The sequence below is a fragment of the Haliotis cracherodii genome, unplaced genomic scaffold (assembly GCF_022045235.1).
Source record: "Haliotis cracherodii isolate W230 unplaced genomic scaffold, xgHalCrac1.p SCAF_11, whole genome shotgun sequence".
Taxonomy (NCBI): domain Eukaryota; kingdom Metazoa; phylum Mollusca; class Gastropoda; order Lepetellida; family Haliotidae; genus Haliotis; species Haliotis cracherodii.
Genome location: NW_027266266.1, coordinates 7,695,382 through 7,714,331, shown reverse-complemented (window position 1 = coordinate 7,714,331; position 18,950 = coordinate 7,695,382). Strand labels below are relative to the sequence as shown.

At 39.5% G+C, this 18,950-nt stretch overlaps 2 protein-coding genes across 2 annotated transcripts in view; one reads left to right on the top strand and one right to left on the bottom strand.

Moving 5' to 3' along the window:
- The window catches only part of LOC139455339 (SANT and BTB domain regulator of class switch recombination-like), a 40,690-nt gene extending 35,577 nt beyond the window's left edge, over positions 1-5,113 (bottom strand). Inside the window, exons 1-3 of the mRNA XM_071236893.1 lie at positions 5,048-5,113; positions 2,178-2,331; positions 217-397 (exon numbers count right to left, since the gene is read on the bottom strand). Of these exons, the coding sequence (XP_071092994.1) occupies positions 217-397; positions 2,178-2,324 (328 nt within the window). The 5' untranslated portion in view covers positions 2,325-2,331; positions 5,048-5,113. The remainder of the gene's footprint in view (positions 1-216; positions 398-2,177; positions 2,332-5,047) is intronic.
- Positions 5,114-5,606: 493 nt separating this feature from the next.
- LOC139456170 (CD2 antigen cytoplasmic tail-binding protein 2-like) lies at positions 5,607-18,476 on the top strand. Its single transcript, XM_071237725.1, has 4 exons — positions 5,607-5,878; positions 8,113-8,234; positions 9,397-9,964; positions 11,537-18,476. The coding sequence occupies exons 1-4, from the start codon at positions 5,719-5,721 to the stop codon at positions 11,812-11,814; spliced, it is 1,128 nt and encodes a 375-aa protein (XP_071093826.1). The 5' UTR covers positions 5,607-5,718; the 3' UTR covers positions 11,815-18,476.
- The last annotated feature ends 474 nt before the right edge of the window (positions 18,477-18,950 follow it).

The following is an 18,950-nucleotide window of genomic DNA, read 5'->3' as shown; positions in this document are numbered from 1 at the left end:
GCTTTGCGTGTGAGTGAGTGAGCGAGTATGGTTTTACGCCACTTTTAGCAATATTCCAGCAATATCACGGCAGAGGACACCAGAAATGGGCTTCACTCATTGTACCCATGTGGGGAATTGAACCCGGGTCTTCGGGTAACAAGCAAATGCTTTAACCACTAGGCTACCCGACCACCCTGCTTTGCTTGTGAGAACACAGGCTTCACCATCACTGACCTTTCTGCCTGTCGGAGCCAAGTCTACTGGATGTAGAGCTAGTTGTCTTGCTAGTACTGTCTGACTCAGTCGGGTTCACTTGGCTGCTGCTACTGGCCGTCTGTAGTGGGAAGGTCTTCCCAAAGTGGGCGTAGGACAGACCAGTTCCACTACTCAGCAGCTCCTGGTACCTTCTAGAACACTGCCAGGGAAATATACCGTGTAAAGAATGTAAAGAATTGAGTCTCACCTGGGTCGCACATATAGAGAAACATCTTTGAAAAAAGAGAGAGTAAGAAGGCAAGCATCACCGTTTATTTTATGTTTATATATTCTCATTTGTCTAGGTTAGTTGTTGTTTTATGAAAATAAATATGAGATTAATAAAAACAAGAGGCTTAACCTTTTGGAGTCATTCATCAAGGGATCATTCAAACATGCTTATGTTTATATATCTAAAATTCAGCAATGAGTTTTACCTATCAGGCCTCAAAGTTGCGACTAAAACAGTCACCCATGTGACCTAAATTTCAGTTTGTCTACTATCTAAGTTTCAGACATAGCCAAATGATTACCTTGAAAATATCTTGTGGCAACTAAATTCTTTTGCTACACATATGTAGACATAAATAAAAGCTGATCTTGGAAAACACGTCTGCTAATAATTGTACTCGCAAATAATTCCTCCTAAAGTCGACAATGAACCAAAATGCATAAATATTAATGTAATTAGTATATTATTTTAGTTGACAATTCTCATTGGATAAGCAAGGATATACCTATATAATCTAGTAACATAAATTGCATCATTGTTTGAGTCACAAATAAAAAAACACAAGTACAGTTTCCACTAATATACAATTCCAAGACTAGTGCTATAACTTGTACATATTATAATAGTTATTTGATAAAAGATACTTTCAAATGCCCATGACAAAGAAAGCTATTCTAAGAATGTTCAGAAGTGATGAATGACAACCAAACAGCCTACTCCACAAATCTGATACAGTTATTGACTAGGATACAGAATACCGGACACCATTTTGGAAAGGAATGAGCATAAGCTTCTTGCTTTGTAACAGTTTCTAAGTTTCTTAGCCACCATATGCAGCCATCTCGCTAAGATAACAGGGGGTGGCACTACACAACAACACAACACATGTTGCCCTTATTGGTGTCACTGATGAGGTTGATATTCTGAGCAAAATTCAACAGTCATGGTACAATGATGCACAATCAACCATGTCACCTGACCCCCCTTCAGTTGCTGGGGACCATCTCTTACCGGAAATCCCCACGGGATAAACCCCCATCAAGATCTACAAACTGTGTTATTTTGGTTTCTTCCAATATTATTTATTTGGTTTTTTTGTTTGTTTGTTGTTTAACATAATCCTCAGCAATATTCTACCTATATGATGCCTGTCTGTAAATAATCAAGTCTGGACACGACAATCAAGTGATTGACATCATGAGCATCGATCCACGCAATTGGGATACGATGACATGCATCAACCAAGTCAGCGAGCCTGACCACCCGATCCATTCAGTTGCCTCTTGCAACAAGCAGATGTTGATAGGGGCCAATTCTTACCCTGAATCCCCAAGAGTGACTCCCACATTGACTGGTAGTGATATAGCTAAATGACTGTTCAAAAGGTCCCTTTGGGAAATAATTGAGTTATGTGGGAGACAGGTTAAGACAATGGCCGCTTTTATGAAACCGAGGAGCACTGCGTGCTCATATCATTGATCATGGATCATAACCGAGTGTGCTCCCACTCAACAAGATGTTTTCTTCAACACTCTGCACATCATACATCGGATCCAATCATGACTAAGGGAGGCAACTCTGCACAGTTAATTGAGTTATGGCAGAATGTGCTTGTCGTATTTCACACAGTGCATTACCTGACACTCAGCACAACTCAGCACAACTCAGCACAACACAGCACAACTCAGTTCAACACAACACAACATACCTGTGTTGCTGTAGTTCCGGGAATAAGACGGGCAATTGCTTCCCAGTTTTTTGTTTGGAGGTCATTGAAGTCGGCAGATGCGATCAGGGTTTTAAGAATGAGGTCGAGAGTCACTCCGACACGAGATGATGGTTCTATTGTCGACATGGTCAATCTGAAAACATATTGATTTTCTCTTTATGTCACAAATTGGTAGTGACACCTGAAAATGTTATGATAGAGTGATTAGGCTTAATGCTACTGTGAACAGCTATATCATGGCGTGTCAGCTTAATAAGGGAGGAATGCCTGAAGTGATTTAGAAGAAGGCCTCGTAAGTGTGTCACTTGTGCCTACGGTAATCCATTTGATTTTCTGCAATAAAATATGTTTAAATCAAATCAAGTGATCCAGGTTTTAGACATTACCTGCAACACCAAAAGCTAGCTGCAGAACACATGAAACATTGGCATACCCCAAATGTAACAAGTCGTGAGTGAGTGAGTTAGGTGTAATGCCACTTTGAACAGTACTTCAGATATATCACAGCGTGTGATGCAAGTCTTAGCCATCTGTCTCTTTGGTGAAACCACAAGCATGGATATAGTGCTGAAAAACCTAAAACATAATCAGGCGAACCGGAATTCGTACTTCCAATCATAGGTTTCTGGCGTGCCCAAGGGAGGTAACTCCGCACAGCGAATTGGGGAATCTTAGATGACTGGGCCAACTGAGCCCCGAAAAGGAACAAGCAAAGACCAGCAGTTTAGACAGAGCAGGTTCTAAATTATGTTGGTCCAGATGGCAATGACATCCATTGAGATACTGCAGGTTGAGCAAGAAAATACCAATCTCATTAAAATCAGATCTTAGTTCTTGCTTCCGCTAAACAAAGATCTGAGGACATCCCATTTCAGGGATGTTCATACAGACCTCTGCCACAGGCCAGCACCATGTGACGATTCATCAAATCTTCAACAGTCCATTCAGGATATTGAATAAGCTTTTCATCAGTTTCTTCTTTAATAAGTCTACACCTTTTCATAAACAAATGTCAAAGAATGGTTACGGTTCATAAAGAAAGTATCCTAATAAGTGAAAATCTACTTGTTTTTGCGTAGTTATCCTTTGTATACATTGGTTGTACGGCTCCATGTGCTGTCGTCGAAGCCCAACAGAGAGCTAGCGATAAGGTCACTTTGATGTATAAATATACATTGTCATGAAATTCATTGTCTCAGTTGTAGTAGCATATCTATATAATTATGCAAAACAATATGTTAAGCACCCCAAAATACTTGCATTAGTCTGTTCTATACTGAATTATGAAAAAGCGCCAAATAGTATTGCTGTGGAATCCAAGGAGAGCTCTAGATAACTTTTTGAGCAATTGTGTTTTTACTCTGGGGTTTCTATTTTTAATTGGGTTATTACATTTTTCATTGGGTAACCAATATTTTTTCACTCATCTATTCATCACTCTTTCGTGTATTTCCCAAAATTAGTGAACGTTTAAAGATTTAAACAAAATGAAATTATGTTTTAGAAGTATATAACTGTTCTAAATATATAGGCTTGACTCGGAAAGTAAATTAGCTCGTAATTGTGTTTCGGAAATTAGCTCCTTTCTACGCATGCTGATAAAGCTTCATTGGGTATTTACGTGAGCTTTTTTTATAATTTGATTTTTTCAGTTTATGGATGCGATTCTGTACGCAAGTTGATTGAAAGTAATTGGGTTTTGAATATGGGGGGGGGGGTATTTTACGCAAATACGCTGCTTATTGGTAGCTCTGTGGAGCGTGTGATTTCTGCACTTTCACTTCGAAAATTCAATATCTTTTACGAACATTATGATATTTTATCTCTTGGGAAATGACTTAATTTATCTAGGAAAATTAATATTTGCAATAAAATTACAACCAATTTCTTCACTGAATTTGCCCTTTAAAGGATTTGCTATCTGAAGCAGAGGGTCATGAAAAACACTTGCAGAATGTCTGAATAAAATAGACAAACTTCTGGGGGCAGGCACACCTTTTTATGATAAGTGTCTTAAACACGATAATTGCTATTTTGTTTCCCTGAGGAAAAATAAACACTGACTTTCAGGTCAATTCTTTCACTGTACAAACTTTTAACTCACATGTATTGTGATATCTAAATTAGGACCAATAATACAGCATTCAGGACTCTGGAAATACCCTCAGTTTCAGCCACATTAATTATTAGTAATTAAAACCATTAAACATGTTAAACATATAAAGCTAGATCTACTGCAAACGTAAAGAAAGTCGTTAGAGAATACAGTTCCTCTAAAAGAGAGTGACCGCCTCCATGGTCTAGTGGCAAAGCGTCCGCCCGGAGAGCGGAAGGTCCGGGGTTTGATCCACGGCGGCGTCATACCAAAAGACGTTAAAAGATGGTACTTGTTGTTACCCTGTCTGGCGCTCTGCATTAAGGAGCTAAAACAAGGACTGGTCTGCTCGGAGTCAGTGTACTGTGTCTGAGTGGGGTATTCATGTTAAACTGCGGCATGGTATCTCAGTGGGCTAGCACTATAAATCGGCAGCCACACACACACACACGTCGCTATATAAGTCCAATAATCTTGGACGCACGTTAAACCCAATTTCACCTAAAAGAGAGTGTCAGCTATACCGATACCAGCAGGAAACAAAGAGAATTGATGAAATCACAAGAATCCGTGGCTGTACAGAAATAACTGTACCACTGTATATTCCTCGAGTATCCTACGAGGCCGAATAAAATAATATATTCTTATTAGTTTACAGCTGTGATCAGCTGAATGCAGATGTTGGAAATAAATCAACCGTGCGTAAATAAATTAAAACTGCAAAGTTTCGACATGATACTAGACTTCAAGTTACCTATTCACATTAGGACAGACGACAAACACTTGAAACGAAATTCCTCAGCGTCATGTTGCCAAGTGCTTGGACTCCATTTTCTTTTTACAACTAACCAGTGACAAAAAAAACGATCTGAGAATTTATACCCCCAAAAAACTCCGAATCTAATGCTTTTTCCATACTTTTAAAATCCATGTTTGTATTGTAATAAATATTTTCATAATGTTGATGTTAACTTATATTCATTTTCCAATATAATGATAAAGCCATGGTCGTTTCAATAACCATGTTAAATAGTACCGGAAGTTCACAATATATAACATTCCAACAATCGGCACCTTCTCGTACACGCCTGAAAATAGTTATGAATAAGCAAGACTCTCTCGATCACAAAGCAATGTCGCGTAATAAAACCCTAACGTAGATCCACGTAACGTATATTATACTTTTCGGCCGATGCATTTCCCAGGGCCTTCTTTTGGAGAGAATGTTGACCCTCATCATCTGTCCGGAGCTTGATCAAAACAATTTCGGAAATCTCCGAGATAATCCGACTGATGTTTTTCCGCCAAATGCGTTGACGAACGTTCATGCTTTGTGGTGTGGAAACCGTTCATATTTGAGGTGTTTCCTCGTTGCCAAATAAATATTGGTTTGTGACAGTTGAAGAGAAAAGATCAAAAACCACGATGTCTGAATTTCAAGAAGATATGTTTTCTGAAATGGAAGTAAAACGCCCCAAGGAGCAATTGAAGGAGACACGGTTTAAAGGAAAACATTCTCTTGACAGTGACGAAGAAGACGACGATGGTGACAAATATGAACTTCTCGATGATGAAGACATTGAAGGTAGCCATAACATACATCAACATGCAGTGAAAAGTTTCGATTTAATTCTTAACGAGAGACTGATATTGATTACATTGTGTTTGAAGCTACCACTATACCCTTGCAGCTAACACGAAAATGTTATAACAAACCCGCTAAAACATTTCAAAGAAATGTTACGAAAATGGGATCACGAACATGTTTTATTTATGTGAATTTGTATGGTTTCACCAACGTTTTCTGTAGAAATGTATTTATAACGTTCAACATGTTCAAAAATGTTATTGCGAAATGCTCAGCAAATGTATATATTTGAAAACGTTTTGTTCATGTTCTTTTGTATGGTCCCAGTAACGTTTTAGGAACTTTTTATGTCGACATTTGGTTATAGGCCTATATATATAAGAGGGAAGGGAATACCTATGCCTAATAACTGTTCACAGGTAATTCAGACCATCTTGTCACAGATCACAGGTACTTTTTCCACCCATTTCACAGTCACTGCTAGTTCTACTTATAGGGTAAATTAGTTCATTTTTCATAGAGATAAGGAATTCATTAATTCTTACTTACCAGTCTGATAGTGACTAAACCTTATCATTATCAGGTTATTTTTTGATCATGTATAAACTGTATCTTGTATCATTGTAACATGGACAAGGTGACACCTTGTCAGACAGACCATCTTGGACATTTCTTGATATTTTTGGGTAACTGTCCCCCAAATTGACTACATGGTATTTCCAGTTTATACGGGGGCACGGGTGGCCCAGTCGTCTAAGGCGCCACAATTCGCTGTGCAGAGTTTCGTCCCTTGGGCACGCCAGAAACCTATGATTGTGGGTTCAAATCCTGGTTCACCCAAATTATGTTTCTAGGTTTGTCAGCACCATACCCGTGCTCATGGGTTTCACCGAAGTGTTAAACGTCTGAGACCTGCATCACTTCGGGCTTTCCTCCCACATTAAGCTGACACGTCATGATATAACTGGAATACTGTTAAAAGCAGCGTTAAACTCAATTCACTCACTCACTCACTCACTCCAGTTTATACATAAAATATGATAATCAAGTTATGGCTATGTGTTAGAGGTACATTGTATTGAGTGTGTTCAAAGTGTGTTGTGTGGCAAAGTTAGGGTTAGACAGACCAGAGACCATAAATGGTCTCTGGACAGACACAAATTTGAATTTGTTTTACATGCATCATGATGCACTACGTTCATTTAAATATTAGGTTCCCCTTTTCGGTAACTGGTTGCACTGGTGCATGTTTTACACAGCTAAATCATGTAAATTGAGAGGAATTGTGAAAAAAAAGCCTTGAATACATTTTATACAATTGTGATAAACTTTTATAACCATGTTAACATGTTTTCATTTCCATAATCATGATAATACATTTGGCCGCCTCCGTGGTCTAGTGGGAGAGGGCCCGCCCAGAGAGTGGAAGGTCCGGGGTTTGATCCACGGCCGCATCATACCAAAAGACGTTGAAAGATGGTACTTGTTGTTACCCTGTCTGGCGCTCTGCATTAAGGGGCTAAAACAAGGACTTGTCGGCTCGGAGTCAGTATACTGTGTCTGAGTGGAGTATTCATGTTAAACTGCGGCATGGTATCTCAGTGGGCTGGCACTATTAATCAGCATCAGTCCGGACTAGTACAAGCAGTCACACACATACACACACACGTGCATGCACATCACCATATAAGTGCAATAATCTTGGATGCAATGTTAAGCCCCATCTCACCTCACCTGATCATACATTTTACTACTTTGATATAATCTGGAACTGGAAAACACCCTCAGGGTCATGATGATGATGATGATGATGATGATGATGATGGACCCAAAGATAATGATCATCATTATAATACCGTATTCAACGTAATAAGCGCCCAAGGCGCTCCCAAAATTAGAAATAGAGGGCTCTTATTGGAATATTATTTTAGTGAAAAAAACAGAGTTGAAAGATAAATATCGTGGTTTGTGCTGACAGCCTGAAATGTTTATGTACGACAGATATATTTCTAGTATTTAATTGCCCATAATTAAGTGTGCACATATCAGACGAGTGCGTATTATACGCGAATAAATAAGTCTTGTGTACAGTGATCAATCGGAAGGGGTGCTAATTGGGATTGTCCACTGGCCAATATATTAGCAAATATCACCGTGGGCGCTTATTAGAGCGGGGCGCTTATTGCGTCGAATATGGTAATAATAACATCCCTGAACATCCTATTTGGCAGGTCAGGAAGAAGGAATAAGTGACGTAGTGGAAGGTATTCAGGTCACTCCTTTCAACATGGCAGAGGAGATGGAAGAAGGACATTTTGACAAAGATGGCATGTTCATCTTTGAGAAGGATAAGGTAACCATGGTAACACTCACTGATTCAGTTCTATGATGTTATGTTGTACTGATGCAATCTTTGACCAGAGCTCAAGAAATTGTATTGAGTATTTACTTACAGGTTTTAATCAGAGCTGTAATGATTCACCGTTACCTACAATATCATCATTACTAAGGTACAGATGATACTTGAATCGTCAGTTTGTGAGGTGATTCGCTATAAATGGAACAGAAACTGAAAGAGTTACCTCCCGTAGTGGTAGAAGTAGCATAGCACAACTAGTAAGCATGGCGGAACACACGGACGTGGTAATATTTGTACGCAATGCATATTTGTACGCAAGCAACGCTACAATGATTGGGGTATGGTGATTTAGTTTGGTTATTTTACGCAAATACATCAGATGCTTGGAGTTCTGTTGGTTAAAGAAGCTACAGGATCTGATGTTACCTGTAACACAATTATGGGTGTGGCTGTGGTGTGTGTGCAGTGTTCGAAATAAAATGCCTGCCCGTAGGCTTGCGGCAGGTAGATGTTCTGTCGGGCCAATGGGTTTCAAATTTGTATGGGCCTTAAAGCCCAGTGTCGATTTATATGTCACAGTAAGGTGTAGTTTTTCAATGAGGGCCTGAAGAGTTTAGTCAGGGCCTGCAGCTTCTACAGTCTGTTGGTCCTGATGGCAGCCTTGCAATTTGTTTTATTTCAGACATGTATATTATCGGGCACATCCTCTTTCCAGAAGTCTTTGATAGGCATTTAGGATAACATGACACTTTTTTATGGAGTGCAGCTTCTTTTATTCAAAGTCCGAAGTTTCAGAGCTAATTTTTGCTCTTTCATCAAGTGAATGATCGAATATGACAATGGCTGAATGAAAAAGTTGATAAAATTGTAAAAATTTCAAATTTCATTGTCCCCAGCAAAATCACCGCAGTCTGCCATGATGTGTACATTTAGCTGAAATATTGCTGACTGTTGTGGAACAACATTCTCTCACTGTGTGTCACACAAATCAGCCAGTTAAAAAATTAAAATATAAAATAATTGATAAAAAATCATCCTGATAACACTTTGTAATCCTCGGATCCCCATTAGGAGGCAGGGAGGGAGAACTGTCCTTACCTATCCACCGGAGGGATAATGATTTAAAATTTTATGGAAATTTTACTGTCTATTTCAGGCACAAATCCGAGACAGCTGGATGGACAACATTGACTGGGTTAAGGTAAAAGAAACACAGATCAAACATGACCTCAAGCGATCACTGTCAGACAGTGATGAAGAGTTACCTCCCTTTGATGAGAAGGCTGTCTATGCTGAGATATTGCCTATGTTGCAACCAGGTGAGACAATTGCTAAAGCCCTGCGGCGAATTGGAGGAAACCAGAATCTGTCTGCCAGTCAAAGATTAAAACTGAAGAAACAAAAGAAATTAGAAAATAAAAACAACAGCAGCACTGAGGATGAAGCCCAGGAGATGAAAGCTAGGATGGCGAAATTGACAGAACTTGCCGACAGCTTTGTGTCAAATGGCATCATGGACATATACGAAATGACATACGAGAAGATCACGCACACTTTGAAGAAGATGGAGAGTCAGAAGGTGAAGTTTGATGTGCCAGCTGATGTTGATGATGATGATGCTCTCGATATGTTTGCTGATAACTTTGATAAGAAGGATGCTGACAGTAAGGAGATTGGACCAAGCAGCAGCAAGAAAGCCAAGATGGAGATGAACGGCAATGGAGGTGGGTTTGGGTGTCAGAGAGTCACTTTATTACAATGCTGTTTGGAATTTAGAATAGGTCTTCAGCAACCCATGTTGTCGCAAGAGGCAGCTAACGGGATTGGATGGTCAATGTTGCTGACTTGGTTGATGCACGTTGTCGTATTCCAATTGCATAGACCGATGCTCATGTTGTCAATCATTGGATTGTGTGGTCCAGATTATTTACAGACCGCCATCATATAGCTCATCTTCCCGAGGCAAGAGAGTTAACTGACTTTAAAAGTCCAGTTTCCACCCTTGCCGAACAAGGCTTGAATTACTGGGTTCGATCGTAGCGCCACCTGTGGCTATTACCAGCTATGTCCCTTCTAAGCCTCTCATATGGACCAATCAGATTCCACCTCTCGTATCACTTGCGTTTGATTCACACAAAATGGTGGCGCCCAGTCAGGACGATCTGATCGATAATCAAGATCTATATTGTGATAAAACGGGTCTTACATCGCGAAATGCATCAAATCACGTGAGCACCTTCACTAAAACATTAAAAGATTTGGAAAATATCTGCTGCCAACGAGTTGGCGGTGCACATGCTTTGCAAATCCTGCAATTGATCAAAATCTGCATGACAGTTTATGAACCAGATTTCGTTTTCGGTGCACGATTTTGATTGGACTATGCATAGACTCGTTAGCCCAGCCAAAATGTAACTCCATAATACCAGCCTAGTGCGGCAAGGGTGGAAACTGGACTTTTATAGTCAGTTAACTCTCTTGCCTCAGGAAGATGCATATAGCTGGAATATGTATGAGTGAGGGGTCAGACAAGAAACAAATCATTCTACAATGTTCTAGTTGTTGGAAGTGAAACATATGTTTTGTTTGTTTGTTGTTAAACGCCGCACTCAGAAATATTCCAGCTATATGACGGCGGTCTGTAAACAATTGAGTCTGGACCAGACAATCCAGTGATTGACATCATGAGCATCGATCCACACAATTGGGATACGATGACATGCATCAACCAAGTCAGCGAGCCTGACAATCCGATCCTGTTAGTCGCCTCTTACGACAAGCATAGTCACCATTTAAGGCAAGCATGGGTTGCTGAAGACCTATTCAACCTCAGATCTTCACAGATCTAAAACATATGCAGGGACTTATAGCCGTGGTATATACGCCGGTTATCACAGCTTTTTTTGTGTTTATAAACATGATAAGTAATAAAACATGGTTTGAATCATAGATTTGCAATTTTCATGGTTATGTTTCTAGATTTGAAAGCATCATACACATGTTTGTGGGACAATCGGGTAGCCTTGTGGTTAAGGTGTTAACTTGTCACACCGAGGACCTGGGTTTGATTCCCGGCTTGGGTACACTGTGTGAACCCCATTTCTCATTTATCTGGTGTCCCCCGCCATGATATTGCTGGAATATTGCTAAAAGCAGGGTAAAACCAAACTCACTCACTCACTCATGTTTGTGACAATGTTCAACCCATTTTGCATTTACCATACCAGTCATCTTCAGTGGTTGAGGCTGCTTATAGTTTTGTTGGTATAAACAATTCTTTTCATCTCATGTTCCAGAAGATTCATCCCGTACAACAGAACCTGCAGCAGCATCAACATCCACAGAGGCAGCATCAACATCAGCAGCAGCAGCAGAGGAGTCGTCGGAGGTGAGGTGGGAGTACAAGTGGGAGGACACAGACACAGCAACGATCCATGGCCCCTTCTCCAGCTCACAGATGATGAACTGGTCAGACGAAGGATTCTTTAAAGAAGGAGCGTATTGTCGCAAAGTTGATGCAGCTAACACCCAGTTCTACTCCACACGGAGGATAGACTTTGACTTGTATACATAGGCTCCACAACACTTTGTATCCCAGAAATGGTGTGTTTGGGACGTTCGCACACCATTGATATTGTTTGTATGATTGTTTAGAACTATGTCTGCTTTTTATAATCAGACAGTCATTGCTGTGTGGAACCAGATGGGGTGAACATGTTCGCTAATATTTGTATATATTTAAAGTTGTTTTAGTGCTTTGGCTCCAATCTTTCCCATCCTCGGTGATCCAGGGTGTTATATCTCCATACTGTTAGAATTATGAACCTGGACTCATTCACCACTGTCCAGTCTTTGAAATAATTTTTAAACCCAACAAGACAGTCAGGCAGGTGACCCATAAGTGTTGCCTGCCCATCTTCAAAGTTACCTGCCCACATTCAGGCATTATGAATATTGAAAATTTGCAAAAGTTAAGAGACAAATCAGGTCTTGATTAAATTAAAATAACGCAAACTTGAGAAACTACAATAATAAAGTTATAATAAAACAGAATATGCAAATATTCTTAAAATTATCTGCCAGACAGTTGGGCAGATGGAGGAAAATTTCATGCAGCCCAACAGAAAAGTTACCAGCCACGTGCAGGTGGGCAGGCAGGCGGTTATTATCAGACACAGTCACTATCACTTCATTTGGCAAGTGATGGACAATTTTGATTCCTCTTACCTTTCCACGGAATTGTCTTTGCTTGTGGATGTGATTTGATTTGATGTCTATTTTATAAACATCAGATCATAGGGCTTGCTACTGGATCTGGGGACATCCCATTAGGAGCGTTGCTTAACAGATCAGGAAAGTGACAGTCGAAATGTGTTTTAATCATGCAAACTTAAAAAGATTAACACGGTATTCTGATCCCCCAAATTCATCATCTCCATGTTGCTTCAATGATAAGCATTTGAAAAGGAAGAAACATCCCATAGTCCATGAGAAGTACTGCCATCTTTTCGACATTCTAGAATTTTCCTTTTTCCAATTTTGGAGAACTTTGTCAAAATATTATTCAAAGTAGCCATTTCAAAACTAGTGCTGTAAAGCTTGAGAAAGCTGCTTTCTGATTGGGCAATGTTCACTTCTTGTTAGTCATTTCATTGGTCATTTCATGAAAGAACATTTTGACGTGACCAGTAATGGTTTGTCCTTAGATCTTTGTGTATCAGGAGCATGCACCAAGATCGGATTTTAATAAGACTGATTCTTTGCATTATGCCATATGAATTAGACACAACATGAAGCTGTGGTTGCAAGGGTCAAGTGTATTGATTATTATATATGGAGATATAAAACACTGGCTAATCGGGGAGGCATCATGCTGATTGGCAGAATTGTTTGACACTCCACACAGATTATTATTTAAACTCCAGTTGAGCATTTTTATCCCCCAGGTTTAAAAAACTTGGGGGTATAGCGATCAGTAAGTCCGTCCGTCGATCTGTCAGCCGTCCGTTGTGCATTTCCAGAGCAGAAATCCAAAACCTGTCAAATATTTCTTGCTGAAAGTTTCTACATTGATCAGTCTAGTGTGGAACTGGTGCTTTTTGAAGATTTGGGATTTTTTTAATTCTTTTTGTTTTGTTTCGTTTTCATGATTTTTCATGATGAAAACAAGTTGTTTTCCATTTCTCTCCGGAGAACTCCAAAAGCGTTAGATATTTCTGGTTGAACTTGCTATATTGATCAGTATAGTGGTGAGATGGTGCCTTTTGATGATTTAGTATTTTTTTTCTTCAAATTTCATCATGACAAGTTGGACTGAGGGAAGTGCTTGTTTATGGAAGATTTGGAATTTTTATTTTTTTATTTTTTAAGTTTCCTTGAGGACAAGTTGGATTTTACTGAAAAGGAAGGTAGTGCTCATTCCTGGAGCAGGCTGCCTTTGAACAAAACAACCTTAGCGATACGACTGTCATAGCGCTAAGATAACCCTGTACAACGGCACCCAGAGCTCCAAATAGACTAGTGGTGATGGGGGATATTTGCGATCTCCTGATGACCCTTGTATTTTATTGTTGGATGTCATGGAATTCAAATTTCTATGATCTTTGCCAAGAAATGATGAAGAACACAGGGTATAACAAGAATTGAGTATGGACTATACATTGAGTTGACTATACATATCCGAGGGTTCTTGTCAAGAATTCTCTTGTGTTCCTCTTCTGTGTTGGCAATAATTTATGATGATTATTACCAACCAGTTTTCTGGTTCACTGGTAACGTGACAAGTGTTAAACATCAAATGTCAAAACTTCAAATTTCATTTATACTCCTCAAAAGAGGTTTAACTATAGTAATATGAATGAATTATGGTTTACAATTATAATGATTATCATGTCCCTGTGAAAATCCAGGTTATATTAGGTCTTCAAGCTTGTCATAAATGGTGATTGGGTGGTCAGGCTTGCTGACTTGGAGATGCATATCATCTGTTCCATTTGCAGAGATTGATGCTTATGTCAATCACTGGATTGTCTGGTCCATACTTGATTAGTTACACGCCAACGTCATATAGCTCATAGTTGAAATATTGCTGAATGCAGTGTTAAACATTACGAAACAAAATGATTATCATGATTATATTGTGGCCTTTGTAAATTCTTGTTTCATGTTTCTGCTGTCTCCGCAGGGGTGGACTCAATGAGTTAATCTAAGTAATCCACATGTATTTTGTTACTGGTTGTTCACGTCAGTGTTAAACACGAGCACTAGTCTGTTAGTCCAAGTTTAGTGAAAATCTAGAGGGAATGATTGTTTGTTTCCCAAATCTAGTTATTTTACGTGAAGTCACTAGTCGAATATAAGCTGTTGACTGGTTGGATATGACAGATTCTGGTCTACCCCTGTAAATTAAAATGTTGAGACTAGGAAGTAGTCCTTAAGAATATTCTTTAGTCTTAAACTAGCAGACTAGTGGTTACCTCTCAACCTGTTTTTAGTAGTGATTTCATAGTGTAGAGGTCAGTGTTTGTGTGATGGGCAGAAATCTTTGGATCTGTTCCTTTCAAAGTCTACGTCCCGATTCAGTATTGACAACCGTCTCATCGACAGTTCGGTAATCAAATAACCTTGTTCGTTTGTAGGCAGCAAAAATGTTTTTATTACATATATTGTATATTAGATATAATGTATATTTGATATTTCTCATCAATTCTAGTTTGATAAAGTTTGGTAGAACTTTTCAAGGAGTAATCTCAGATAAGTCATAACTAAACATGGTGTCCATAGTTGCCATGGTTACACTGCTGAGATTGCTCTTTGGAAGAGAAAGATTTGATATGTAGTTCTAGATTGATAGATTGCTTTCTTAGAAGTAAGAGTGACAGAGTCATGAGGGGTGTTAGGATACACTTGTCTCTTCATAGGTATCTAACAATAACAGCATCTGAAGACATGGGATTCCTGATTCAAATCCAACTGAAAGGTCTGAATACCTGTGAATTTTTGCCGATCGCTTGTATTATGTATTATTGGGGAGAGGGTTGACCAGGTGATCTTAAGCACTGGAATTACCTGTGAATAGTTACTCCTTTATCAGAATCGGATGATCATGGGTTCGAATCCCAAATTCATTGTGATTATGATTCTAGGTTTGTCGGCACCATACTTGTAGGTTGTGCCAAATTGGTCAAAGACCTGCATCACTTTAGGGCTTTCCTCCCATATGAAGCTGTCCATGGTCATGTAATAAACCAAATCGGTTTTAAACCCAACTCATTCATGTATTGATACAATTACAAGAAAGGAAATAAGTTTGAAATCGTGGAGAATCCCTGCAATGTATCTTAATAGCCATGAATGCAGAGTGAATGTTTTTGCAACTGAGGATTAAGTGAATGAGACGGTTCGAGGAGAGTGAAAGTGGAGTCGAGAGTGAAAGTGGAGTCGAGAGTGAAAGTGGAGTCGAGAGTGAAAGTGGAGTCGGAACCAGAGCTCCAGATAAGCTTTTGGTGTTGTGGGTATTTTACGCATGCATTTTAAAATCATTGGGTATCAGTAATTCTATCTGGGTATTCAAATTTCTGTTACCCACTAGTTTTTACACATGTGGGTATTTAAGTTAAATATTTAAAAACACTATTCATCTCGTCCCTGCAAACTGGTGTCGTGTGGGTTCGAGAGCTTTATAGGACTCAAAAATACCACGATACTTCCACAAGAAAGTGTGATGGTAAATGATCATGATGTAACTGTCATTGTGGAGTTTGGCAAGGTTGATGGAATGCCCGTTTATAATTTCAAAATAAGTTGCTGATTTGCTAATCGAATACGTAGGGTTACTTCACAATATTTTGATGATACGCACAAGTTTTATTTTTGTAGCATATCTGTAATGTTCGTAGCGTATTTGATACGCTTGGATTTTATTTTACTGCGTATTTCTCAATTTCTGATGCGTATTTTACGCAGATACGCAGCTTATCTGGAGCTCTGGGAACACATGTATCATAAATATTCTCTTGATACAACAGCACAGTAATGATGGATATGTGTTTTATATTACTCTAGATGTGTATATACACTGTGTCCTCCATCGCCATGAAGTTAAAGGCACCTTTGCGATGTATGATGTGTGTCTATTTTTAGTAAGCTGATGAAATAAGGCTTTGTGTTACTCAAAGAAATCCAAGCATGTAGGAGGCAACCAAATGAGGCAACCAACCACTTGATTGATGCATGTCATCATATCCCAATTATGTCGATTGATGATGATAATGTAAATCACAGGATTGTCTGATATGTTTACAGGCCGTGTCATATAGCTGGAATAATGCTGAGTAGGTGTTAAACGCCAAACAAACGTGGAAGTCAAGTAAATCCTTATTCTTGCATGAACATTTTGCTAAACCTGCCGTTGCCTGACATGGAAACAAAGCAAGGCTATTGCACATGCTGCATAAGAAATACCGCCAATGTAGACTTATTGTTCATTGGCCTGCGTCCTCGCTGGTTTCCAAGGTCGTGTTTTGATTCGCTGGTTAAAAATAGCATCTATTCCGCAAAGCGGTCGTTTGTATTCTCAAGTGATGAAGAACACAGTGTATTTGTACATGTGACATAACATGGTAGAGATTAGGGCTGGGACGAGTCCAAGTTTACTAGCCGGGTACCCAACCCCCTATTACCCGACCCTACCCGGGTACGTGGTGTAGGTCTCCTGAGATACGTACAAATGTCCTATTTGGAAAAGTCTGCCCAGGCAAAATGTATTAAGTAAGATACACATTTAAAACGATCTGGTCATGCAAACACTGAAGTTTACTGAAGTTTTATCTTTATTAAAACCTATGAAAGTCAGAAGAAATGGGTGCATAGTCAGAAAGAAATGGGAACATTAGTGACTTGAAGTGTTACCATAGAGTTTAGATAATTTTAGATAAACAATATATCACGTGACTAATCACGGGTCCGGGTAGTTCTATGGGTACGCGGGTCCTACTCGGTAACCACCTGACCTGGGTACCCAGATTACCCGTCCCAGCCCTAGGAGAGATGGTTCATGTATATATCTTATGCATGTGTAATTTTAGTGTTTTTATGGAGCAATACCATTGTTTGGGTAAGGGAAGAAATACAGAGGACTCTTTATCCTTTCATTCTGGGTGTTAGTATAATAGAATATTTACGGTAATGTCTGTAATGTATTATATACACTTGTGTTAAGAATTCCATGAGCTGTGGTAAGAAATGAAATAAATGTTTAGATTAGATGAAACATTTATTTACGCAATGGACAAGGGAGTATTTTGTCTATCACGTTAGATGACAGGGTGGCTTCCAGGCCGGTTGGGACATGTGACATATCTTTCCTGTGATGGAGATGTGAAACTTCTTTATTATTTGTAACAATGGGGACCACCTCTGTGGTCTAGTGGTAGAGCGGCTAAAACAAGGACTGAAGTCAGTACTCTGTGTCTGAGTGGGGTATTCATGTTAAACTGTGGCATGGTATATCTCAGTGGGCTAGCGCTATGAAATCGGCATTAGTCTGGACTAGTACAAGCGCAAGCACGCACGCACGCACACACGTGCATGCAGGTCGCTTTATAAGTGCAATAATCTTCGATGCGACGTTTAACCCCATTTCACCTCCCCTCACCTGTAACGACCATTTGATGAGTTAACATTCATCATTCATGTTTGCTTATCAAAGACTTGGTGAGAAATGGTGGACAATATTAATCACTGGATTGTCTAGTCCAGACTTGATTATTTACAGATCGCCATCATATAGCTGGAATATTGCTGAGTGCAGTGTTCAACAACAAATCAACCAACCAATATTGTCAGTGATGTCACGGGTTGATCAGAAAGATGGCCATCTTTTGGAACATATATACAATATAGTATACATATTTCATAAATAAATATATATACACCAGAGTACCTGCCGAAACATTCCTTTGGGTGTAAAAAGCAAAATAGTGAACATCATATGATGAATGGATCACTGGAATTCACTGTTCCAGCTGCCTCTGCAGATTCAGTGACTGGCTGTGAAGTATGTTCACCATGGAGGGTCCTGTCCACATGTCCACATTGGCCTGGGTCTACCCAGTCTTGTTGTTTATACTGTGTATCATATATCATGTATATTCCATGTTTATACAACTGGTCAGCATCCTGTATATACCTCACCACTATGGCCATTGTTCATATCCCATGGCAGTAAAAGTTACCTTTGGTCTATGTACGTGTTTGTTTTTGCGATCTCAACATTATGACCATGGCTCCATGGTCTAGTGGACCTTATGGCAATACCATGGAATGGCATCCCTGCCACAAAAAACACTACAAGTTCTGAATGTTGGATGTGTTCTTCCTAGTTTGTCATGAAGTATCTTAACAAAGCCTTAGAATAGAAACAAATGGAGTATTAACTTCTAAGAAGAGGTGGCACACAGTAATGAGTTACACCCCTTCGCCTACCAGGATCTGCTAATCGTTTGCTGGAATCCCTGATCCTGAGTTATCGTGGGCCCCCTTTCACAAAACTCCCATAATTTAACGCATTATCCCGAGGCAAGGGAGTTATCTGACTGTAAAAGTAAAGTTTCCACCCTTGCGCACCTTGGCTGCAAATTTCCTGGTTCGATCGAAGGCCAGATAACAGGTTATGTCCCTCCTATTGACCAATCAGATTCCACTTCTTCG

Bases quoted from the DNA above. Each gene is read 5' to 3' on its own strand.
- LOC139456170 (XM_071237725.1), top strand. From the start codon at position 5,719: ATGTCTGAATTTCAAGAAGATATGTTTTCTGAAATGGAAGTAAAACGC. The intron at 5,879-8,112 runs GTAGCCATAACA...CCTATTTGGCAG, and splicing joins CGATGATGAAGACATTGAAG to GTCAGGAAGAAGGAATAAGT. The intron at 9,965-11,536 runs GTGGGTTTGGGT...CTCATGTTCCAG, and splicing joins GGAGATGAACGGCAATGGAG to AAGATTCATCCCGTACAACA.